The following is a 25,757-nucleotide window of genomic DNA, read 5'->3' on the forward strand; positions in this document are numbered from 1 at the left end:
CACTCTACCTCAAAGTGGCACAGATGAGTTACAGTTTTATCAGACTAAGCCCCACTCCTTCACAGTTGAGGACTGTGCTTGAAGCAGTGGGGTAAACAATCTTTTATGTAGGTACTCCTCAGCACAGCTGAGGTTATGGAACAATTTTAAAATGCTTTGGTTCAGAAGGCAGCTTTGACTTTTCAGCTTAAGGCAGGTCATTTACTGGAGAGAGAGGGAATGAATCTGAAGCCCTGCTCATGTACTTGTGTTCATGGATTTTAGTTGGAAGTCGTTAAGTAAATGTTTATGTTGCCTTTGGAAGGCACAGCAGAAACACCAACAGACATTAGACGTGCTCTTGGACTGCCTGGGAGTTTGATTTGGAATAGGCAGATAGGCAGAAGACTAGCTAGTTTCTGAAACCCCTCTGGACTGGATGTGGGATAGGTGTTTTTATCAAAACTGTTGTGTTTCTGTGCATCCAAAGCCATGGGTACTTAAAGAGCTTAAGATTGAAGGGAAAAAAAGAAAAAAAAAGAAATCTGGGGGCATGCAGCCATTTTCCACTTGCAGCAGTGCCATCTCCAGAGACTTGCCACTTCCCCCTCACCATTCCAGAAATTACTACCCTCCATCTAACCGAGCGTTCATTCCCTGACCCAGCTCAGTCAGACTGCACCAGGTACCTGGAAACAAAGGCTGAGTGACGGTAGTGGGATACCCCCCACAGTGGGTTGAGCCACGTTGGGGGACCTTCTGAAGGGCAAGGAAAATGCTAAGCTGACAGTTTTTGCTGTTGGCAGTCACATACTGTTCCTTTGACCTTTGGGTTAGGTGGACTGGCGGGTCTAGTTGGCTCTCAGTGTAATTTGGCTCTCAGTGTAATTTAGCTCGCAAGGCTTTTCCCAAGTTACATGGCCCAGGATTGTTCATTGAGAGCTGTTCTGCTGACCAGAGACATCCTGAGTGTCAAGTGCTCAGGGTGCACTATCTCCACTGTGAGATATCCACATCTCCAATCTTCAGTGCAGAGATAGCCAGGCTACCAGCAAACGTGCTAGTAACAGTGCAGTCACATCAGCACAGGAGCCCAGCCCTCTCCTGAGCAAGCTGAAGCCAGGCCAGTGCTTCTACTGCAGCAACACTGTAAGGGGTGCAAGTACCAGTCTGGTCATCACATCATGCTCCTCACTTGTGTGGGTTGGAGGTATTATAATTGCTCTTGGCATGCCCAAGGATTGGCAGTGTCCCTAGTGCATACAGAACACACACACAGAGATACGCAACATTTCATTATTTGCAAGTAATATATAGTGTGCCTCTGTCAAAATGACAGTACAAGCCAGGGACAAGATGTGTGTGGATGGATCTTCAAATGCTGAGGTCTACAAATCTAAGGATCTTTCACTCCCATTTATTTCCCTGGAAATAAGTTTATGAGATCTCTGTGGATCCTATTCTCTTGAAATTTTCTTACTCTTTAAAAAAAATATTGATATTCTTACTAAAACAGTTACTTACCAAACAGCAACTGCCACTATCTTCATAACAGATTCATTTAAACACTGGCAAAAGCTGACCAAAGGAACACCACTGTTCCCCATTCTTCCCAACATTATACCTGCAAACAAAGGCATTCAGGTTCAATTTCTCAGGTGCCTTCATGCAAAGCCCCAGTGCTTTCTCTCTCTGCTGTAATTCATAGTAAACCAAGTGGGAGATGACTAGATGAATATGGATTTTTAGGCTGTACGAACAGACATGATATGTGAAAATCTCACCTTACACGAACACGAGAGTGTGGCAGAGCCAGGCGACAGCCTTGTGCTTTGGCTCCATACAGGGCACTCTCCCCTGGCTGAGTGGGTTTTTCATTTGTAGTTTCCTGAAAGCTTCCTGGTGTACATGCAAACTTCTGTTCTTTAGATTTAGCCACCCTAGTAGCAAGCCTGTTGTCTTAACTGTCTTTCATAGAGCCCTGAGAAATTTATCTGCTCTGAGAGATCTGTGGAAGACCAACTGAAAAACATGTTTCTAGCAAAGGAAGCTGTCTGTGCCTGGTGTGTCTCACCGCTCTGTGCTGCATATAACCAGGCAGAACCCATGGGATGCTGCCAGGCAGAGCCAGTATTTGAGTTTGTTCTGGTAATGGGGAGTGAGTAAGGCAGTCTCTATCTTATTTTTAGTACTTGTCTGTCTAACATAATAACAACCGACTCTCATAATCAGTCAGGCTTTGCTAACTTGGGGGAGGTAAGGAAATGCAAATTCATGGCAAGAAAAGCCAAATTGCTATACAGACTAACTAGTAAAGAAGAAAGCAAAGAAAACTCATTTATGTGTACCCAGGGCTCAGAAAGGAAAGGAATACAGCTCTGGGATGTCTTCTAACCATATATTCTTTGATAGGAATGGTTGGACTCGATGATCCGGTGGGTCTCTTCCAACCTGGTTATTCTATGATTCTATGATTCTCCAGGGAGTGTTAGTTTCCAATAATGCATATATAAAACGTCATTTTCCTATATTGTTAATTTTCTGCTATCTCTCTCTGAAAAGATTATAAGCAATTGAGTTAATTGCTCAAAGAAGCCCTTCAAAATCTAGCTGTACCAAGTGAGACTGCCTTTGAAGGGAGTTTCATGGGGAAGCAGGGGGCTATGAATGGGGTGCATGCTGCCACTACTTCTGGATATGCAGTGTCCTTGCTTTGAGCAGGAGTCTGGACTCTGTCCCTTAGAGCCCACATCTGCGTTCATGAGCCACGTCTCAGGCAGCATCGCTGCCAGGGCAATCCCCTCCTGAGGCAGGGAGGGAAGATTTCAGCTGCCTCATCCAGGGATTTCACAATAACAGTACATTCAAGATGTGAGTCCGTTAATATTCATCTAAGCTACAGCATTTAGGTCAGAAAACAGCACTCTTTCATTAAGCAAGTTGCTCATCTTTGATAACAGGACATTAAGTATAGTTCAGCTTTTCCAGCCTAGTTGGTGACAGTTTTACAAGACTCTTATCTTCTAATTATGTATAATGCCAAAAAGAAGAAATGCCTTCATTTAATTTTACATGAATAACTGAAATAAACTCTTAAAACTGCTGTCCTACCTAAACATGTGGCTATTGGTGGGACAGACAGGTGTGCAGGCAGGACTGGAGCCTCCTGTCTGCAGCCCTGATGTATCAAGTTCCATTTCAGTGCAAACATTTTCCCTGTAATGAATAAATGTGTGCTCCTCCAAGAAAAAAATATCAGATATCTCAGCGCTTATCCACTGTCATAATTCCTAATAGAAATCCCTGCACGCTGTGTAAGAAGAGGTAGTACATCTAGTCACAGCTGAGCTCAGAATTAAAGGTTTGCATGTGTCTTGACCTCACGCTGCCTGCCAAATGCTGCCCATTTTAATGCATGCCTGGCAAAGAAGCCCAGCCAGTCATACACAGGATTTACTCCTGGACTGAGGTTACTAAGCAATTCACCTTTGCCTTCAGGCAAAGAGTTAGCTCAAGACTAAATTCTTGTCTCTTTATGCTATTTTTATGCTGTCAAAGGACCTTAAAGAAGCTGTGATAAGAACTCATATCCACCTCAATGCTGGTTTTCTATGACAAAGTGGTGTAAAAAGACCTTTCTGTAAGTAAGACAAAGCCAAAGTGAGCAAAACTGTTAAAAAACACCAGGGCTTGCAATAATTTATTTTGCAATAAATAAAAACTTTGGAAGGATGTTCTTTCATACAGGTTCAAGCCACATATCTTCTGTTTCATTCCTTCCATTTGGGGGGCTGGGGAGGTGGGGGCATACAGGAAGCTAGAGACAGTGATAAATGCTTGGTTGAATCCTTTCTTCAAACAGCAGTCTGAGATAGTCACTAGTAGATGACAAGTTTTAAGGGTGTAGAGTCTCAGGTCTAGGTCACAGCTCCTACAGGCAGAGCCTGCCCAGCAGCGGGGGCTGCGCTGTACATGGCAGTTCTGCCAAGACATTTTCTGTACATCAGCCAGGAAGAAACCAGCTCTCAGCTTCCATCTCCTGAGCTCAGGACAGCAAGACTTAGGGGCATGGTAAAAGCAACACGTTCGGTTCTGGGAATACAATGAATGATCTGTGCTCAGAAGCGTAAAGTTGCCCTTGTTCCTAATGAGCACATGTAATTAATTCATTCATATCCAGTACTTTTTGGCTGTAATGGTGTTTGCGGTGACTTTGTGTTTTTGTACAATTGCACTCAATTTCTAGCAGTGTTCCGTGTGGAATACCACCTCTGGAGAAACTAAAAAAACAGACAAATCTGCTAATTCCAGGTTGATTTTTGACCCCTTGTGCTGGTATGAACCATAATATACTAAATACAGTTGAAGAAGTTCTATGGCACTACCTCTGGTGACCACATTAACTTCCAAGGATAAATTCAGATAAGGAATTTTTGATCAGCACTTTCCTGAAAAAATCATCAGAACTTCATGATTAATGAGGACATGTTCATTTCAAATTCACTTCCTAAGCCACAAGCCTAATACAACACATGTGGCACCAAAGAGTTCCTCCAGGATGTGAAACTGAATAAATTAGCCAGACAGAAGCTCCTAGAGTCCACTGTGATAAGCTACTAGATGATATAAACTATCAGCATTGCAGGATGGCAAAAATAAAATAAAGAACTCTGAATCAAAGAGAAGATCCACAGATCGATAAAACAATATAGCTTTGTAGCTCACTTATTTGAAATATCACTGAATCTTAGTATCCGAATTGTATTCTTACATAGATAAGTAGACTTAGAATGGGAAAGACAAGAAGTCAGGGCAGATTCCAGGGCTAAAGTAGTTTTCTGCCTGGTGAGGGGAACTTTAGCCAAGGAATTGTTCTGGGAGCAGGTTTTTCTTCGACTGCCAGCTGCAGGGGTGAAACAGCTGGCCATGAGTGCAGGGGGTGTCTCAACCAGATGCTCCTTGAACCAAGAGCAGTGCAGGAAGTTTCTTCTTGCAATACAACACCTGGAGATCTGGGCACTAGCACTGCACTAACTTCTTGAGCTTTGGAAAGAAAGTCTGCTACAGACTTGTTTATTTCAGAGTTTCAAGAAACTTTCTCTGGGATTTCTGGTATTGACCAGAGAGTGAGACAGCAGGCTCTGAGCTGGTATAGTAATTCCTGCCTTCTTTGAGCACACATTATTACTGTTTCTTACAGCCACGGAAAAATGGTCCATCAATAAAAACTCAAAATAATCCAGAAAAAAAAATTTAAAAAGAATGTAAGTGCATGCACAGGAAACAGAACTGCATGGAACAAAAGGCATGAGGGATTTTGAAGATTTGATTTTGAAGGGTTGGGAGAACACCTCTGTAACAGCTTTGCCTTTCTCCCCACAAAGTTTAGACAGAAGCAGTTAAAAAAGGTGAATCATGAAATCAAACAGCCCAGCCCTTACCTTTTTCTCTTAAATGGATACATAAATTATTGCAAAACAAACGTGTCTGAAACATACCCATTGTGGCAGAGAATATCACAATCCCTAGCACATTCATGCCGTCACTAGCGCCTGGTTCTGACTTGTAAATCACTTCAGGGGGAGGAGTGATATCCAAGGCAAAATTCTGGACATTGGATCCATTCTCGTCCTGGACTCCATATATTATAACACGACGAGTGGTGCTTTCAGATGATGCTTTGTTAGATTTAATGATGGGAATACTCTTGGTACGATACTGAAAGAAAACAAAATAGTTTTTATTATAATAGCCCAGCAGGAATTGATAGCTTAATGAGGCCTCCTAAGTGCTGTGTTTCAACAAATCTGCATGTTAAAGGGACAAGCACGAATAGAATGACAGCTCCTTTCTCTATGCTGCTGAAATCTGTAAAAATAGTTGAATTTTTGAAAAAGCATAACAAAATCAGAGTTTCCTACAATCAGACCTTTGTGCAGCAAACACACCATCTCCTGATAAAGCTGCTTTCCTACCAGACATAACCAGGAATGGCTCCCTAGAGATTCTGAGTGCCTTTCTCTTTGTCTCACCAGAGGTAAGGTTAATAAAGTTTTCCCCCAGGTGAAATAAATATAGCCATGCCTCTTGCTCACTTAGAAATTTTCGATAAGGCTTCCTGGCCAAATTCCAATCTGAGTAATTAGATTCTTCCCAAATACATTATTTTGTTGCTTTAGTTGGACATGGTATTCTGTTCTTCCTTTGCATGTTGTTACTGAGCACTCTTAAAGAGATTCCAGCTACTCTGTGATTGCAGTCCTGTAGTAGGAGAAACCAGGCTTTAGAAATACTGTCATAAATTGTTCTGCACTGTTCTCAAGGTCCTCAAGGACCTGGTTTCAGGTGGAGGTGGAGCTGACGTAGGTGTGCATTTCTACTCTCTAGTCACACTGTGCATATTTTGCTTGCTTGTTTTGCCTTCAGATACCAAGGCTTCCAAGGCTAATAGAAAGGGAATCATAAATTCCTAAATGCTGACAGTACTAGCAGTATCTTAAATAATACACAGTGTCTGTACCTGGATTCTGTTTTATGAAGAAACATATTTTATGTGATGCTGGCTCATCTCTTTCATCAGTGGTAAAAGGAATATAGCCACTTACCTGCTTGAATGTGGCCTCAACAAGATTGGCTGGAAACATGTTCCTAAAAATGAACAAATATAAGAATAATTTCTATGGAATTGAAAACAACTTCTGTTCACTGTGTCTGAAGTCTCAAATGGTAAATCAGTTATTTACCCTCCTAGAGAGCAAAAGCTGGATGGGTGCATAAGTCTTCCACTCTCTCCCACTCATGCCATACAGCTGTACTTGACTGAACAGGCTCAACAGAGAGACAGTTCCTCAGAATTAAAGTTCTGGGACTTGCTTCTGAACACCTGGAGTGAAATCCAGGAGCTCCAGTTTCAGTTTCTGGCTCTGCACAGTGTTCATGTTATAACTGAGGCAACATAATTGCTATCATTCCCTCCCCCGTCTGCTAACTAAGGGGAAGAATATTCCTTTATTCTGTATTTTTTCTTCCCTATTTAGATAATGAGCTGTTCAAGACAAAGACAGTGTTCAAGGATGTATTCCTGAAACTCCTGGGTGGCATAATCTAATCTGGGATTTCTAAGTACCCCTGTGAGATGACTCCTAAACTGTAGTACCTCCTGATACAGTTTCATCACTTAAATCATAAGTGATGTAGACTTTGCAGTGGTTTGGCCAAGAACAATTTTATTTTCAAGAAGAGGATCTCAATTCTTATTAAAAGAACTGAGATTATAGCTGCACAGTCTCTGCTAAATTTTATTTTAAGTGGTTCCCAAGGCTCCAGAACAAAAGTCTGAAGTGAGGCCAACAGCTTCATCTTCGCTCACAACTCAGCTACAGAGGAAGACAATGACCATACACTGTGAGACCTGCAGTGAGACTGATTTTCAGTTCGAAAAGTGGCTCTTCTTGTCTTATTTTCTGGCTTTCTGCTAATTCCTAACTTCTGTTTGAGTTAGATTACTACTTTGCAGAGAGACATTCAATCCTAATTTAAAATGGAGAGCACACCCTCTGCAGGCTTCAAAGAGGAATCATAGTATAATCAGGCAAAAAAAGCTAAAAAGTCATGTATTTCCATGCAGCATTTGGGAATCAAGATTTGTGCGGATTCTAATAGTAGTATTTTCAGAACTGTTCTATTCTCAACCCAAAGTTCTGAACCCCTGGGTAGAAAACAGTGACAGCCTATGACCCAATCATATGCTTTTGTTTGCATACATTTATGCAAGAAGAAACTTCTGAATTCTCTGACCAAAAGACTTTTTATTCAAAATTCAGCTCAAGCCCTATGGCAGGACACCACCTAAGTATATGTGAAAAGCCCATTCTCAATCCAAAGAGAATCACTATACACACACACACGGAGTTAATACATGCTGTAGTGAGACATTTTCCAGACCTGCTTTCCCCTTTGTAGCGCATGCCTGCTGCTAATAGAGTCACAGAAAGAGTGTGCTGTGCAGCATCACCTTAAAGAAAACAATTCTATTGCTATTTTAAGTGATCATAATGTGACATTATGGCCGCACTTAAAATTATGAGGTGGAATCTCCTTCAGGAGAATCAAGCACTGAGAACAATTCCTAAAGAGAAAGAACTAATTATCCTTTTCAAGGTAAAGCAGTGGGAGAAGAATGAGGGGGTTTTGTTGCCCTGCTGTTTGAGAGCAGAAAAGACACAGAAAGGCACCATTGGTCATCTCAGTAAGGCTGTTGCTTTAGGGCAAAGCAGTGCAACACAGACAAGTTGGTGCCAGGCAACATACAAGGTTTATGCACGGCCCTTCAGTTACTCAACTTTAACTGTCCTGGCCTTTCATTGCCTCCCTGCAGGCAACAGTGCAGATCAGGGACATGGTTCAGTGGGGAACTTGGCAGCGTTTTGTTAAGGGTTGGACTTGATGATCTTAAAGGTCTCTTCCAATCTTAAAAATTCTACAATTACCTTAGCCTTGCAGCCTGATCTGCTACCTGTCATTCCTGTAGGATAACAGCGTTCACTAGCTGTGCTGTACGCTGCAATATCTCCTTCCATTTTACAATCCTTTTTAAAACCCTCAGGTACGATGATGGCTGTGTGCTATGGGAATGTGGTAGCAGAGGACAGCAGCTTTGGCCATGTACAGAAATTATCATAACTTTGTGAGGTTTAGTCAAATTAATGCGGTCCCATTGTACAGTTTTCCATTTAACTGGAGTGATTTAGCTTGAGACACTTAACGTGTAGTTACTACACTTACGTGTAGTAACGTGGTTAGCGATGAACAAACCTCACTACACCATTGAAAGCTCTGTTGTACATCTGAGTGCTGCTCTGCCATCAACAGAGCTTTCACTTTGGTAAAAACAGCGCAAAGCACTGGGTTATGTCTGCAAATTGTCCATGCAGCTGACGATCTTCTGGTTCGAATGTTGAATGCGTAGCCAAAGCAAGACACAGTCAGCAGCCAGCTGTGCATCACTCTCCTATCAGATGCAGACACAACCTTCTGCCTCTGCCTCGGGGGCTTGGCTAACACAGAGGACCAACTGAAGAACAGCTGGATGAAGCTGGACCTGGGAAGATGGAGAGGATGTTTATAGGGGGGGGAAGCACTGGAGAGAAAAGACAGTTGATGCCTTATTATGCCTTGTAAGGGCATTCTGCTTCCAGAATGTGAAAGATTTCATTAGTACAGAATTGTCTTTGTTTTATGACTTGAGACAATCCCATGAAAGGTGCTACAGGAGTGCACAGTGTTAGTGTGATGACCGGGCTCTGACCTGTCAGGTGAATGTGAATTACTCTGAAAGCACAGATCTGTACTTGAGGATTCCTGCACAGCTCTGAATATCAACATTGCACATAGCTTTACAAAGAAATTTGAATTTAATTGCTGATTATTTCCACTTTCTCCTTTAGTTTCATAGTCCTAATTAGTAGAATTAAGAAAAATTAAGACTGCTTGAGAAAGGAAATATCATATGGTTAGTAGCTAGATTAAATGTTAGACAAATTTGCAGAGGATTAAAGCATTTTGTTTCTTTATCATTCTTTATCCCACAGGAATTACAACCACCCACTTAATACTGGATGTTGGAATTCTCCCAATATTTTTTTAATATATTATGCACTGTGATCCAGTCTTTGAGACAAGCCTTACCAAAGTTACATGATTTATCTACTGAAGGGCTGACCTGAATGTGTTTGCCAAAGCTTCGGCTTATTTTTCATTTTTAAGCTGGTTTACTTGGATTGAAAAAATCCAGTATTAGCCAAAATTTTGTTTTGTTAATTAAAAGCATTCAAGAGAGTGCTTCATGGATGAGAACGCTAATGGAATAAAAACAAATGATGAAAAGAAAGTATCAAATTGTCACCTGGAGCTGGGAGGTGACTGGAAGCATCTGTTGTTTCAGTCAGGCCTCTCTAGAAATACTTGAGAAATTCTGAATTTAGAGGTATGTTTGCTGCACATTCCTATTTCCAGCCATGAGCTGGTTGTTCGGAAGGGATCTCCTGGGAATGTCTCAGAACCAGAGACTGAAGTGACACTGGTAGTGGGGCATTAGTTTTTTACCACGGAGCCGGGATGAGGAGGGCTGGTGGGACGATCACCACTGTCAGCCTGCCTGGCTGCCTTGGGGCTGTGGCCCACCAGACCTGAGCACCGGGGTGGGCGCCTCAGCCTAACACAAAATCCAGACACTTGCATCTGTCCAAACATATTACAAAACTGATGGCAAGTTGTTGCAGCCTGTCGATCTCTGACTGCCTATTTTCCAAGCATCCAGCCTGCAACCAGACTGGCCCCTGCAGCTCTCTACTGGCTTTACTGCAATTCTGACCAAGGTAAAGATCTACCAGATGGATCTGGTATCAGGGTCATAAAGCAAGGCTGTGTCTCTTCTCAGAACAGGCACTGTGTTTATCACTGATGTAGAATTAAAGACACTGATGGCACTTACGAAGTAATAATTCAAGCTGAGCCGCTCATTGCTGTCTCCACCTATAAATGCTTTTGCATTTATTCAATTAAAAGAGCTGAGCAGATAAAATGCTTCTAAATTTCCAGCATTAATTTCAGATTGTTTACAAGATACATGACACAAATAATAGTGCAGGAAACTTAAAGTAGCCTGGCATTCTTTTCTCTAGAACAAGCAACGCTACCTCTAGCCTCAGTGGCACAATTCAGCATTCCTGACAAAAATAATTTCACTTAACAATAGGGAAATAAACATGGTGAATAACAGTGAGTGAGGATGGTGTGGAATATAGATGAATTTAGGTCTAAGATAATGATACAATTGTAAAACAGAAACTGAGACATATGGTTTCCGGTTACATAAAAAACTAAGAGCTAAATACTGTCCGCTCTGAGGAAGAACATTTCCCAGGGCATCTTCTGCTTCAGGAATTCTGCCAGAGAGAGTAGAAGCACTTAACACAGGCCAAGAGAGTGAATGTGCATGAAACTTCCATATCAGCTCAGCGAACTTTTTACAGACCATAAACTATTGAGCCACAGCTGGCACAGCGTGCCCAGCCTGCATTTGCTGTGACAACAGCAGACTCACACAAGTGATCGACTAAACACCTTCCTCTGACTGTATCCTGCTGTCATGCACAGGCTGGTTCATTCCACCAGCAGATTCTGGAGTCATTCCTTAGTTCTGCATAGGATAAGAGGATTCAGATGTAAGGATGCATTGAGTTTGACTAAGGCAACATCTGTTCTGCAATTTGATAGCCATGGAATTTGAAGAATATCCTGAAGACTTGTATCAAATACAGACAGCACCTGGTATAAAGAGCATCTCTGAGGGTGCTGCTTCCCATTACACACAGGAATACTTAGCACTTTACCACTGCCAAAGAGTGGGAGGTCTTCTTTCCTTCTCCATTGCCACCGAGCAATTAACCTACCAATTAGCACTATTTGCTCGGTTTTGTTCCCCTAGATTTCTGATGCTTTAGGAAGCTGAACTGTGTTAGAAAGCTATTTTTCAGCTCAGGCTGTGCCTTGGCACTGCCCCCATGATGTGGGAGCCCTCTTGCTCTCTTCCAAAGGTTGCTGACTATGAGAACTACAGTAGTGATACGAATATGAGCACTGTTAAACTGTTTACTGCTCAGGCTGTTAGCTGAAGTGTCCACAGACATTAGTCTACAGCTACTGGGAGAGCCAGTTTGATGGCTCCTGGATAACTTCTATTAGAAATAAAATGAGTCCTGAGTACAACATCTGTTGATTTAAAGCATTCGGCCTTTGCAGATCTTTTTAACAAGAAATTAGGCCAGCTGCTCTAGTGTAAGAGCAGCCACAGGTATGGCAGCTGTTGTTTCCTTGCCTCACAACACTCATTCCCTCTGGGGCACCCTCTGCTCTGCAGCAGCAACCAGGTTTTGCTCTCAGGCTTTGATGTTATTCAGTAACTAATCCTTGCCACACCAGCCAGCAGTTGGCTGCAGTCTCCCGTGCTGTGGAATTAATTCACCAGACTGGGTTTTTGCTGCATACATGTACTCATTTTATTGGCCTATATTTGCACTGGCATAAAACAGCTTTGGACATTCTGCTCCCAGTTTTAAATTAGCATAGCTGAGCTTGCAAGAGTATTTGATAGTATTCTAATACTTCAGTGTTTTAGATCTTACCCTGTCACTCTGTGCAAGGGTACAGAGAGACAAAAAGAAGAGTCTGAGTAGGGTGACATGGCAACTGTAAAGTTTCCAGGTTTTACAGCTGTACGCAAGAATGAACAGTACTGTGGTTTGTATTTACTATAGGCTGAGGTTCTCAAAGTTCAGTGACTTTCTCTTAATCTCAAAAATTCATTTGCTTTTGCTGTTCTCTGCATGATTTCCTCATCAGCTGTGTAGACTCCTGACTACGTTTACTGTACCATGAGCCACAAATGCTGTTCTTAGTCATATGGGTAGACATCTGAAATACTGTCCGACTGGTGTCAGTGGGCTCCACCAGGACTTGCACTCCTGAAATCAAGGGCAAAATCTAATTCAGAAAGACTGAACAACTGACCTACCTCAGAGCCCATGGGAGGATGGGCCATGCATATCAGTAGTCACCTCCAGTGCCTTATGTCATTTCTCAGTAGCAATCTTACTGTCTTCTGCTACAATGACCAAATAAGGCTTTTGCAGAATTAATGAGGCATTTAAATCCTCATTATTTTGATGAAAGATACTAATAGAATGCAAAAATCACTGATCTTCGCTTGTCTTTTTTGTTTATCAGAGTAGAACTTACATTGTAGAATCATTTTGCCCAACTTTATGGAATTTTTACCTGTACTGAGAGTGACACTGCTGCATGGCCTCTCTGCTCCAGCAAGGGATCTGGAGGGTGAACCCCTTTATCCAAAGAAAAGGTCCTGACACAGCCCTAACAGGGTTATGGCTTTCTGAAAAAATCATTCTTTGGAGTGTAAGCACAAGTACATCACATCTTTAGAAATCCTGAAAAGGCTGAATCATATCAAAGGTAACATGATAGGCCCAACTTATTTCCACTATGGCTCTAGTAAGGCGAAGTTATTTCATAAAAAATGTACATTTACACTGGAAGATGTCTAGGCCAACTGTCAGCAGGATGGATGATTTTTTCCCTTAGAGGGTAACAGCTTTCCTAACGCAGCTTTAACTCCTGGCTTCCATGTACCTTCCCCTCTTTGACCAAGGCCTCTTGACCAAAGAGCTGAAACTACTTTGTAGTCCATCTCCTTAGCATTGTTTTCATAATGGAATTATCTTTTATCCATGTTGGTTTCCTTTAGTGCCAAATAGGAAACACGAGTTTAGTGGATTCAGAGTTCTTTGTAAATACTTGCTTCTGTGCAGCTTGAAGTGGTTCAAAATTAACCAGATGTGAAAATCTGGTCACGTACAGCGCAGAACAGTGCTGGCACCAGGTTGGCTTTGTAATATAATAGAAAACTGGCAATATGAAATGAGTACAAAATGGTCGTTTGCCATAGGGGACAGGTAAGTATTTTTATTATAGTACACAAGGCTTTAGGCAAAAGATAAATGAATGTAGGGCAAAGTTGCTTTAAAGAGTTCTTTCATAGTTTAAATCCTGCATCATGTACTCTTAAACATCTTATTGTATGTGCATACAATTCAGTCTTCAGCTATAACCATTTTAAAGTATGATTTCTGGTTCTGCACAGCCTGGACTTTTTCCAGTCTACATCAGATACTGGATTTGTCCTGTCCTATTTTCAAGAATCATAGAATCATAGAATAGTTTGGGTTGGAAGGGACCTTAAAAGATCATCTAGTTCCAAACCCCTGCAATGGGCAGGAAGAAATACAATCTCTATAAAACAGAATATAGCCCTTAACTTGAAAAGAGGGATAGGTAATTATTTTAAAGAGTGCTCAAGATTCCCACGAAAACAGAAATCCTCTATGGTGTTTATATCCTCTTAGAACTATTAATGGTATAAACCCCTCCCTATCTCAGCTAAGCCAGAATGAATTTCCCAGTACCTGCTATTAATTTGGATGCAATTCTGAACATTCAGTGGTAAAATGCTCTGACTTATCTTTCCAGTAAACTTCAGAAATTTAAAGATTTGTGTGTTATGGGCTAAGGCACAATTTGATCCTGACTGTATTCACTGAATTGTATTATTTGGAGCTTTTGATTTGAATAAACTTGCAAAGTCAGGCTAGTCTGGCAGAACTCGAGTAAGACTGAAAACATGCGAAAGCTGCACAGTGCAGTTTGTCCTTTTGAATAAAACACTCTAAGTCTGGATTACTTTAAAAAATTGATACCTTGCCTTTCTTCACTTCTTAACTCACCAAAGGCTACTAAAAATTCACTCTTTTATTCTAGGGGACATAGTACAGGGCTAATATCAATAACTCGCATAGGAAAAAGAAGGTAAAGATGTGAGACGATTCCTTGTTATTACTTCCACTGAGATGCCCCAAAAGCCATATTCCTAGAACAAGTCCACTAAGTACAAGCTGGGAATATTTCCTATGGCACCACAGATTTTTCTGAAAATCCTCAGTGCAATAATTTCTTTTCCATCTCTCTTGGTTTTCTGGCTCCAAGGAAGACAAATGGTCCTTGCCTTCCTCACAGAAGTATTGCACGTCGTGAGAATAAGTCCATTTAAATTTGTAAAGCACCAGGTACTTCAGTGTGTTGAAGAGAACAAGACGATCCTTAGCCTGAGGATTTATAGTTTTAAATACGGAAGAAAGTATACTTTCATAAGCCTTGTGGTGCTTGCACCAGAAACTCTGAATACAATTAAGGCAGATTCGTACATCTGTCTCAATGTAATAATAAAGTGGCAGCTAAAGAGAGGAGCATCTTCAGAACAGCATTTCTGGCACAGCCTCAGACTCAGAGCTGCCGTCTGAATTAGTTGTCTTCAGCCCAGATCCAGGCACACTGCCGATAGAGAGGGACAAGTTATCCAAGGGGAGATCCCTGCACAAGTATGAAGGTGAACTATTCAGTTAAATGTGTATCTTCCACAGACAGCAGAAGACGTATGTAGTTTAAAGCTGGATCAGACTAAAGCAAAAATTTGGACATTTAAGGCTAAAGGAGCAATAACAGTTTTAGGAATAAAGACTAACTGAATGTTGAAAACACTTCTGTTCTGCTGCTTTTAGTGGCCTCTCTGTCCAGACAGAACCTATGAGGAAACAAGTAAGGTCATATACACATTCATAGATTTTGTCCCCAGTCTCTAGGGGTTTCCCTTTGGAAAGGAAGTCTTTCAAGTACTTCTGCTATAGTGGTAAAAAACAGCTGGCTTGCGGATACAGTTTTTGAGGCATGAAATTCAGTATGTTGATAAGATTGCCCTGCTTGATATGAGGTTCAGAGCTGTTTCAGAATTATGCAGGACAGTGTCACTGTTATGTCCTGATCAAGTCATGTGCACATATTGCTGGGTTTCTAACTTAACAGACAAATATACAGCGGAAGCACCATCTGAACATTATGCAGAATAATAAGGTGATTATTGATTTATGTTACAAGTATTCAAGACAACCAAGAGGCTCTGCCATAGTTCTTGCTTTCGTGTATTGCTGCCAATACATTCTTTACCTCCTGACCAAAACCACTTCTAAAAGCAAAATCCTCACCAAAAATTCCAGAAATTCAGTTTCTAGTAACATCCACTCCTCTGAAAATTCCAGACCTGACAATGTCATATAAAACATCACAAGAAATAATAATGTATTTCATCATTTCAAAGTGGCTTCAAATCTAAATTCAGTGAGGGTGAACACATGTATCACCATGCCAAGATTCATACTTCTAAGATAAACCCTACAAATATGTCACATGTATCATCTCTCCACTTGTACATTTAGCGTTCTTCATTCGCAGAATACCAGATGTTTCCTGTGTAAATTTCTGTGCACATGTGCAATTGATAAATTGAGAGGAAATTAATGAATTGAGAAGATAAGGCAATCTGGGTCTAAAAAAGATGGTCTCCAGCTGTGAATGGAAGTGATTTATCATTGAGCTAAAGGATCAGCTTTTCTAGCTCAAACCAGCAGATACATCATTACATTTAATCCAGACTTCCACATAGATGTTTAGGAGTTTTGCAATTGACTTCAGCAAAGCCAGGATTTCACCCATAGTGTTTGCCTAGGCTAGAAGCCCATTCCCCACAGTTGCATTATTCTTCTTTATTTATTTAGTAAGAGTGGTTATTTCTTTAGTGGAGGACTAAAAACCAGCAGCTTGTGCACTCAAGGTAGAAAGGCTGCAGCTGTGACTGCTTTATTCTCTTTTTTTAAGCTTTAGTAATGAGAGTGGCTCATTGGCCTGTCATTGTTGACACCAGCTCAAACCAGTGAAGACTTTAAGATTTCTCGGAGTTTCTTGTTTGGAAACACGAACACTTGAAATATGCACACAAACTGCTGTAATTTGCACAGTTCAACATTTGTAGGAAATGAAATTATAGATTATTAGATCAAGACATAATATTTTACCTGCTATGAAGCTCAGCAGGATAGTGTCCCCAAGCCTCACCACTAAACCTGTGGCGTATGGGGATGAGGCAGAGACAGATGAAGACAGATTTTATCTCAGATCTCAGGTTCCAATCATACAGACATTAGAACTCTTTTATGCAAACATGATACTATAGAACAGTTATACTACTCTTTTCATCATTGCCACTGGGGATATGCTGATGTCATCAAGTGGGAGTCTTCCCCATGGAGATGGTGGTTTTGTGGAAAGCTACAGAAGAAAGTGCATGCAGCTGCTACTCCATAACAAATAGAATTTGGACCACCTTCAGTAAGACTGATACAATAGAAAATCATGCGGGTTTCAGATGGCCTGGCTAAGTGTAACTTGGAGGAGTAAAAAAAGTATTTTTATAAGCTTTTCATCCCAGTTCCTTCCAATTTGAGTTCACAGTAACTCAATTAAAATATTTGGTGTCCCTGTCAGGATCAGGTGTTTGGGCTTTTGAAAGACAAACTGTGCAAGACTTTTAATAAGTCAATCTCCTCGTATTTTAGATTCACACCCAGGCTCAGACGCCCCTGACAAATATGGTATGAGATCACTGACCTGAGAAACTATCAAACAAAGGCAAAACTTGGTCCTTCTGCATGAGCAAAACAAATCTAAAGCACATAATATATTCAGTCAAGAAACTAATCCCACTAGCACCCAAAATGTTGAGACAAAGAGGGATATTCTGGCCAGGGTATAAAAATGCCATCAGTGCTCTCATGCTAGTCTGAAACAACAACCCTCCCTCCTGCCAAAGCAAGTAAAACAAGGAAACGACACAAAGCAGAACAAATAATGTAACAAAAATAAGGAAGAAAAAGATCACGACCGTGGTCTTTCTAATTGAGTCATTCATCTGAGAATTGCTATGAACAGTTGTAACAGCACTTTCAAGAATTATTGTCTCAAAAATGTGACTGTCAGCTGTTATATTTAAGGTTTTGCCTCTTACAACTGTCTGCCCTTACTTAAATTAACACTACATTTGAATTCTGCCCTAGCCTAAAGAGATTTCATGATGAGCTCTACAGGCTCCAAGTGATTCTGTAGGGGTAAAAAAAACCAGAAATAGCCCAGCCTTGTTAGTACTTCCAATACATTTGGTGGCCATGCATTTAAATTTACTAGAAACAGCCCTTATAAACATCTGATAACTTGAAAATCACCTTCTGAAATTTTCTTGAGTATTTTTCTCGATTTAAACAAAATGTTCATCCTTAGGTTCAGAACTTATCCTCAGGCCACAGTTCCTCATGCAGCTGTGTGCAAACTGTTACCTTCAAAAAGCAGAAGGAATTAATGTAGTTACCGGATTAAGTCAAGCAGTGCATCTGCAGAGCTCATGATGGGCTTCCCACTCTCTTCAGTGCTCTCTTTCTGTGCCGCTCCACCAGGATGGATAATGGAGACCATAATTATTCCCACAACCACAGCCACAAAAGTTGTCCACAAGTAGTAAGTAACGGTTATGATACCTAATCGACTGGAAGTCTTGGCATCCAAGGCTGCTAGCCCAGACATTAAGCTGTGGAAAGAAAACACAATATATATATAGCATCTTTTGCATAACATTAATGCAACTGAAAATACAATTTCCTAAATATTGCGGTTTACCTGCTTCTCTCAGAACTGCCTGCATATCAGTGTTTTTAGAGGCTTGCCAGTGACACTAAAGCTGCAGCCTCAATGTCCAAAGGGGTGTTTCCCAACTGTCATGTGAGATCCTGGTTACTTGAAGGAACTTGCAAACTTAGGCTACACATACGGAGAACGCATCTTGTCTATGGAGAGGCACTCTTTATGATGGAGTGTAGTGATAGGACAAGGGGTAATGCTTTTAAGCTGAAAGAGGGGAGATTTAGATTAGATATCAGGAAGAATTCCTTTTACTGTGAGGGTGTGAGGCACTGGCACAGACTGCTCAGAGAAGTCGTGGCTGCCCCGTCCCTGGAGTTGTTCAAGGCCAGGTTGGATGAGGCTTTGAGCAACCTCTTACAGTGGAAGGTGTCCCTGCCTGTTGCAAGAGGGTTGGAACTGGATGATCTTTAGGGTCCCTTCCAATCCAAACCATTCCATGATTCTATAATCGACTGCTCAAGGGAGAGTTTACATAACATACATGGGTGCCTCTAGTGGAGGCATGCAGAGGAAACTCCTTCATAGGCAAGGGTGGCTGCACAGTGGCAAGCAATGAAAATACTGTGGTCATTTCACCCTTTTCTTTCCCCGTTAGTTCTCTGCCTGCCACTGCCAGAAGATGACCAGTAGTCATCCTCTTGCTTTCCTGTGCCAAGCTATACAACTCTGCCAAGCGCTTTAGCTCCCACTGACCCTGTTTTATAGGCAAATTAGATGGAGCACTGTTTGGTCCATGAACTTGCTCCAGGCTGCTCTGATTCTAATGCTGTTTCCAAGTGACGTGAGGCTGAGATTTGAGTTTCCAATGACATCACTGTTGCTTGGGGCTTCTGGATTATATCAGAAATAGCATGGCCAGCAGGACTAGGGAAGTAACTATCCTCTCGTACTTGGCACTGGTGAGGCTGCACCTCAAATACTGTGTTCAGTTTTGGGTCCCTCACTACAAGAAGGATATTGAGGTGCTGGAGCTTGTCCAGAGAAGGGCAACGAAGCTGGCAAAGGGCCCAGAGCACAAGTCTAATGAGGAGCAGCTGAGGAAACTGCAGCTGTTTAGTCTAGAAAAGAGAAGGCTGAGGAGAGACCTTATTGCTCTCTACAACTGCCAGACAGGAGGTTGTAGTGAGGTGGATGATGGTTTCTTCTCCCAAGTAAGAGAGACGAAATGGCCTCAAGTTATGCCAGGGGAGGTTTAGACTGCATATTAGGAAAAATTTCTTCACTGAAAGGGTTATCAAGCACTGGAACAGCCGCCCAGGGAAGTGATGGAGTCACCATCCCTGGAGGTGTTTAAAAGATGTGAGGTGGTATCTAGGGACATGGTTTAGTAGTGGACTTGGCTGTGTTAGCCAGATTAACAGTTAGACTCGATGACCTTAATGGCCCTTTCCAACCTAAATGATTCTATCATTCTATGAATAATTCTCTGTAAACTTTTCATAGCATACATCTCAGGAGAACTGCAGGTAAAATAAAATACTACATTTACTATTTGGTGTGCCCCCCTGCCTAGATTTCTCATCAAATCAGAACCATTTATCAGGCCTTTCCTCATAAACAGTCATTTATTGAGCTGCACCTCCTTGAATGAGATCTCCTTGACCTCACTGCCAAGTGAGGTTGTCTACAATCAATGCTAAAGTGCAGCTTAACCTTTATAGTAGATTTAATGAAATCAAATGCGTGGGATTTAGTGCTCAGATTCCTGCTATCCACTAGATTAATTAAGAAAATGTACTGCTTTTCTGCATTGCCAAACTCTCATCTAGTGAGGGTTTGTTTAACACTACAGGAGCAAGGGGAAACATTGGTTGCACTGTAATATGGAACATTTAGAAATCAAGCATCTTGATAACTCTCACTCCTGTAACCATTGTTCTGCCTTTCTTTTATCATTGTATTTGACAAAAATTCCACCTTTCTGCACATCTGTCAAGCACTGTGTGCAAACACATCACTACATATTAAAAGGAATTTTAGCACCAATGATACCTTGTTCTTCAGCATTTCCTTTGGATGGATCTGTATGGAACAATAAATATTCTAAAATGTGTTTTGAGAAAGCAGTTGAATTAAAAACATTTCTCTCAAACCAACATGATAGTTTTCTGTAAAACAATCTTTATGTTGTAATTAGATTTCTAGGACTTGACTGTTCTCACAGGCTGACGTTTCATAAGCCATTGAGCCAGTTCAGCAGCTAATTGACATCCAAAGGAGATACTTAGATTGTACTAGACTTTAGCACTGTTCCACCCTCCACCCTAACCTTCCCAGAAAAAAAAAAAAAAAGGAAAAATGAAAATAAGGTTGATTTTTAACTAGCTGGATGTTTTTCATGGTAATAGTTTTCTGTGTTCTTTATATATCTATTATACATGGAAACAGATTCCAGTGGTATGAAGGCCTGACCGACTACTAGCAGATCTGTAACTTGTAGGTAGGGCACCGTGCACAAGGACTGGAGAGGGAATTACTGAGGAGGCAGACAGTCTGCATCTCTTCCTGGTACTGCCCTGAAGCCACCATCAATGTGACAAAGCCACACTGCTTCTATTACCCTTGATGTCACTGTGTTGTGTATATTCTGTAGGACAATGGGGAGACGAACCCTACATGTAGCACTTGAACTGTCTTGATTGTCCGCCTGAGGAGTATGTCCAGAAGAATTTACAGACAAAAATCTAAATTTATGGTTCATGTGGGGTGCTACCTCAGCCTCAAGACCCTGGGCTCTTAAGATTTGGGAGGATGTTGTGTGGCTAGAATCTAACCATACATTGGCTCTTAGGTGACAAATCCTGAGGGGGGTAATAATGAGATTGCTCTGTCTTGGGGATATTCATTAACAAGATCATCATCTGTAATGAGATTATCCTGTCACCAGATAAAGTCATGCTTGGTTCATGCTGTGATGAGAAAGTCCTCAAAAGTAATTAACTATGGAGGTGCAATAGGGGTAACCATGGTGTGACAGAGGTATGTACAGAGGTCTGGGTTCAGACAAAGCTCTGTGATTTGCATGGCCTGAAATGCTCAGTTTTAAGAAGGGACCAGTGGAAGCAATTCTCCAAAGGCTGTGGAGTAACATTGGTCATGTCATTGTAAGCTCAGGAGTTACTCAGAATCATTTTCAGAAAGAAATGCTAAGATCAGACAGTAATCACTCCATAACTATTTTTCATTTAGCTTCATATGTTTGATGCCAGAGGGAACACGACAGAAGACATAAAGATTGAGACATATTGATTATCACAGTTGTTGTATGAAGTAACTAATACATAGCTACATCACAGGAGTTCCTCACTGTTGACCTCCAGAGCTCTAATACTTACATACTGTAGCCAAAGAATGACAAGAAAAAGTACTTTTCTTATTTCCTAAGGAATAGAGAAGTCAGGAGAAATAAGCTTCCAGATGGTTCAACTTAAGATCATTGTATCATGTTCAGGTTTTCCCTTTAAATCTAATTTTCATGAGACACTCTTGGCTACATAAAAACTTTCCCTGCAGTTTCCCAAGCTGCTTCTTACTCTGAACAAAGATGTTCCCATGCCATAGAATCATAGAATGGTTTGAGTTGGAAGGGACCTTAAAGATCATCTAGTTCCAAGCGCCCTGTGATGGACAGGGACACATCCCACTAGTCCAGGCTGCCACTAATCACTGCCCCCCACATCATCCTCCATGTGCTTTAGTATAGTTTCTAGAAGGATCTGTTCCATATTAGATTAATATTTGACACATATTTGGTTCATAACTTAAAACCATTTGACTTCCTGTGTAGCTAAGTACCTTCCACACGTGTGTTTATGTGTAGCTTCTATAGCATGTTTTAACTATTGCCAAATGGATAAAACAGGATTAAGACAATGAAAAACAAAGTGAAGAACTTTCCTGAAGAACTGCAGTACATATCACTCATTTAATCAGTCTGGACAAAAAAATTTCCACAAAAGTGTAATGTAGAGAGGAGGGTGCTGGCCTCTTCTCCCAAGTGACAGGGGACAGGACAAGAGGGAATGGCCTCAAGCTCCGCCAGGGGAGGTTTAGGCTGGACATTAGGAAAAAAATTTTCACAGAAAGGGTCATTGGGCACTGGAACAGGCTGCCCCAGGAGGTCGTTGAGTCACCTTCCCTGGAGGTGTTTAAGGGATGGGTGGACAAGGTGCTAAGGGGCATGGTTTAGCGTTTGATAGGAATGGTTGGACTCGATGATCCGGTGGGTCTCTTCCAACCTGGTTGTTCTGTGATTCTGTGATTCTGTAATTTCATGCTTAGGGACCATTTTGTAGTTTGTATAGAAAAAAAATTACATCAAGCCTAAGGCTCCCAAAATACGAGTTAAGAAATTTTTGGATAATATATTAAATCTTGTAGCACATGATTTAAAAGAAATCTCTGAATACTATAATTTAAGAGGCTTCTTGCACCTTGCTTTGAAATATCTGGTGCCCAATATAACAACAGACATAATAATAAACTAAACAGCCCCATGACCTCTTTATCTCCTGCATAGATTGTTCAAATTACATGTAAAAATTATCTTCCTGTGGCTTTTTTTTTCTGCTGTCTAGAACAGTTTGCTTGGTTTTTTATTATTCTATCTTGTTTATCCAACAAATATTGGACAGAATCATAGAATGGTTTGGGTCAGAAGGGATCTTAAAGCCCTTCCAGTTCCAATCCCCTGCCATGGGCTGGGACACCTCCCACTGGATCAGGTTTCTCAAGGCCCCATCCATCCTGGCCCTGAACACCTCCAGGGATGGGGCAGCAACCACTTCTTTGGGCAACCTGCGCCACTGCCTCACCACCCTCACAGTAAAAAATGATGAAATTGCGTATCCTCAGAGACTACACATGATTTGGTGACCTTATTGCTCTCGACAACTACCTGAAAGGAGGCTGTAGAGAGGAGGGTGTCGGCCTCTTCTCTCAAGTGACAGGGGACAAGACAAAGGGCAGCCTCAAGCTGCACCAGGTGAGGTTCAGGCTGGATATCAGAAAAAAATCTTTCACAGAACAGGTCATCGGGCACTGGAACAAGCTGCCCAGGGAGATGGGTGAGTCACCATCCCTGGAGACATCTAAAAAACGTGTAGACGAGGTGCTTGGGGACATGGTTTAGGGGTAGACAGGAATGGTTGGACTCAGTGATCCAAGAGGTTTTTCCAACCTGGTGAATCTATGAAGAATAGCCCCCAAATCTCTTATATCTGCTGAATATCTGTGCAAGCATCTGTCCTATGGCCCTTGTATGTCTGTGGCTTTCAAGCACCTTCACAGTTGTGTTTCAATAATCTGAAGATCTCTACACAATGCAAACCCGATGCTCCGCAATATTTTCAGGTTTACAATCTTTCTAAGGTTTATATTTTGTGTTCTTAACAAGTAAAGATTATTTATTTGGCCTTTTTATTGGGATTAAGTAATTCTAAATCTATTAAGTAATTCTAAATCTACTCTGCTTCGTTTTCTGTGAAACAATTTGTTCTGATGCAACCAAACCTGTCTTATCTCTTCTCTGAATGATCTAGCCACATTTTTATTGGAGGGAGGAAGTCAGAAATCAAGTAAACCAAATAGCAGCATTTTGATCAAAAGATGGATATAGCCAACAATTCAGAAAAGTTTATTTACCTGCAGCATTTTAGGAGGACAGATATTTTAAGACAATCTTTTCACTAAGACTTCAGTTGTTTCATTGCTGACCTCTAGTAAAAACAATTCTAGCTAAATTATTTTATTTAGGATGGCTTGATTAAAGTTTGTTTACTTTTTTGGACAATTTCCATGTGATTTATGAGAGGTTAGAATAAATTATTTCTTTATGGGTTCCTTGTTGAGGGAGGAAGTTGAAGAGTGAAGCCAGTATCTGGAAGATCTAATGAAACCTAGATAAAACTTCCAAGGGGAAAGTAGAAGGGAAGAGGAAGGCCTCAACAACTCCAGGAATTATTATGCGTGACTCATTAAAAATGTAAAGTCAGTTACTAGGATGTTTAGAATACTGGCACAAAGCTATGGAACTATAAAGTAGTAAGTTTCATACGGGCTTTGAGGGAAACCTGTGTAAAACCTCTGAAACTACTATAGCAATTTTGATGTAATGAGGAAGGGAATTCTTTTGATATTCTGGAAATCAAATTAGTCCCATGTAAACAAGTGGCTAAACCCTTATGTGCACCTTAAGGCCTGTTATGGCTGTCACATAAGCATCAGAGTACTTACAAAGTATTTTCTCTATAAATAAAAATAGAACTTTCTATCTTCTCTGCAATTCTCTAGATTTTTTCATTGCTGTCTGATGAAAAGCACATTTTTTTGACCTGTATTAAGATCAAAAACCTATATTCCCAGAAGGAGAAAAAAAAAGGTCTGTCAGGACCCCATTCTGCATGTTTATTTTGTCTTCCTCTCCACCAGAAGCCATCTGGATGTTGCTTTGAAATAGATGGATTATGGATAAAGTTATCAGAAGGGATTAGTGTGATTAGAAAGACATTAATCCTGTCAAGAAGTAATGGTCAAGTATTAACCACCAGCAGTTGTTCCTAGAATCATGTTTGTTTTCATTCATCCCATACCCTCTCTCGCATTCTCATTTTGTAATTGCAAACCATAGAAAAGACCTTCCTCAGCAAGTCTGCCCTGTGAGGCTGGGAAGCTCCTCTAACAGCTACATTAGAGATGATTATATTATAGTTGAGCATCATGAAAGTGAAGTGCTGGCTTTACTAATGCTTCTTGATCATGGAGGCAGACTGTCGCTTACCTTTTTGTCAAGGTCAGTGCCTTCAAGTTTCAACATGGTAATAATCTCTATTTCCACAGCCCAAGCCATTCAATCATCTTAAAATGCTTTACTAATATGACCTACAATAATACAGGCAGGCAATGTCTCCATTTTACAGACAAGGAAACAGAGAAATTAAGGCACTTTAAACAGACAAACAATTCACAGTGAAGAAAGATATGCCTGAAGTGACCTCTGCAGACTATTCCTCATCTGTGCCCAGCTACGCGTGCTTTCATGACAGGCTGCTTCACTTCCATGGAGGACAAGTTTGCAGCGAAGGAAATAAGCCTCTTTACAGTCATGAGAGAAAGAGATAAGAAACTTTCTCTGTCTCTCTCTGTACTTTAATGGTTGATTTTGCTCTTACTCTCTTAGTGTAGTCAAAAGTATTTCAGCAGTGAGAAAGAGGGAACAGAATGACTTTTTCTTTCCAGGTTATTATTTTGTTTTCTTTTAATGTGACAGAATACCTACAGAGCCACTGCCATGGCTGCAACTGAGAAGCCAGCTGCTCTCCTCACATGCCAGAAAGACGATGGTACAGGTGGGAGAACCGTCGCTGTCTCTGCTTCACCCTATATGATCTGCTCTTACTTACAATGATATGTTATAGTTTAGGTTTTTTCATCTCCAGATGACATACCCCACTGTACAGAAAAAAAGGCCTCCTGCCCATACACGGGCAAACAGCTGGTTAACACGTCTGTTGGTCCATACCTGCACACGTATTACAGACAACCCAGTGGCATTGTGGTTGGAAGCT

General features: G+C 41.1%; 1 protein-coding gene across 2 annotated transcripts in view; it reads right to left on the bottom strand.

The window, feature by feature from the left end:
- SLC1A7 (solute carrier family 1 member 7) overlaps window positions 1-25,757 on the bottom strand; it is a 55,155-nt gene that overhangs the window by 19,836 nt on the left and 9,562 nt on the right. For both annotated transcript variants that reach the window (XM_069863159.1, XM_069863158.1), the window contains exons 3-6: window positions 17,864-18,079; window positions 6,585-6,627; window positions 5,478-5,697; window positions 1,504-1,603 (exon numbers count right to left, since the gene is read on the bottom strand). In XM_069863159.1, the coding sequence (XP_069719260.1) occupies window positions 1,504-1,603; window positions 5,478-5,697; window positions 6,585-6,627; window positions 17,864-18,079 (579 nt within the window). The remainder of the gene's footprint in view (window positions 1-1,503; window positions 1,604-5,477; window positions 5,698-6,584; window positions 6,628-17,863; window positions 18,080-25,757) is intronic.

This window comes from Phaenicophaeus curvirostris, chromosome 8 (genome assembly GCF_032191515.1).
Source record: "Phaenicophaeus curvirostris isolate KB17595 chromosome 8, BPBGC_Pcur_1.0, whole genome shotgun sequence".
NCBI lineage: Eukaryota > Metazoa > Chordata > Aves > Cuculiformes > Cuculidae > Phaenicophaeus > Phaenicophaeus curvirostris.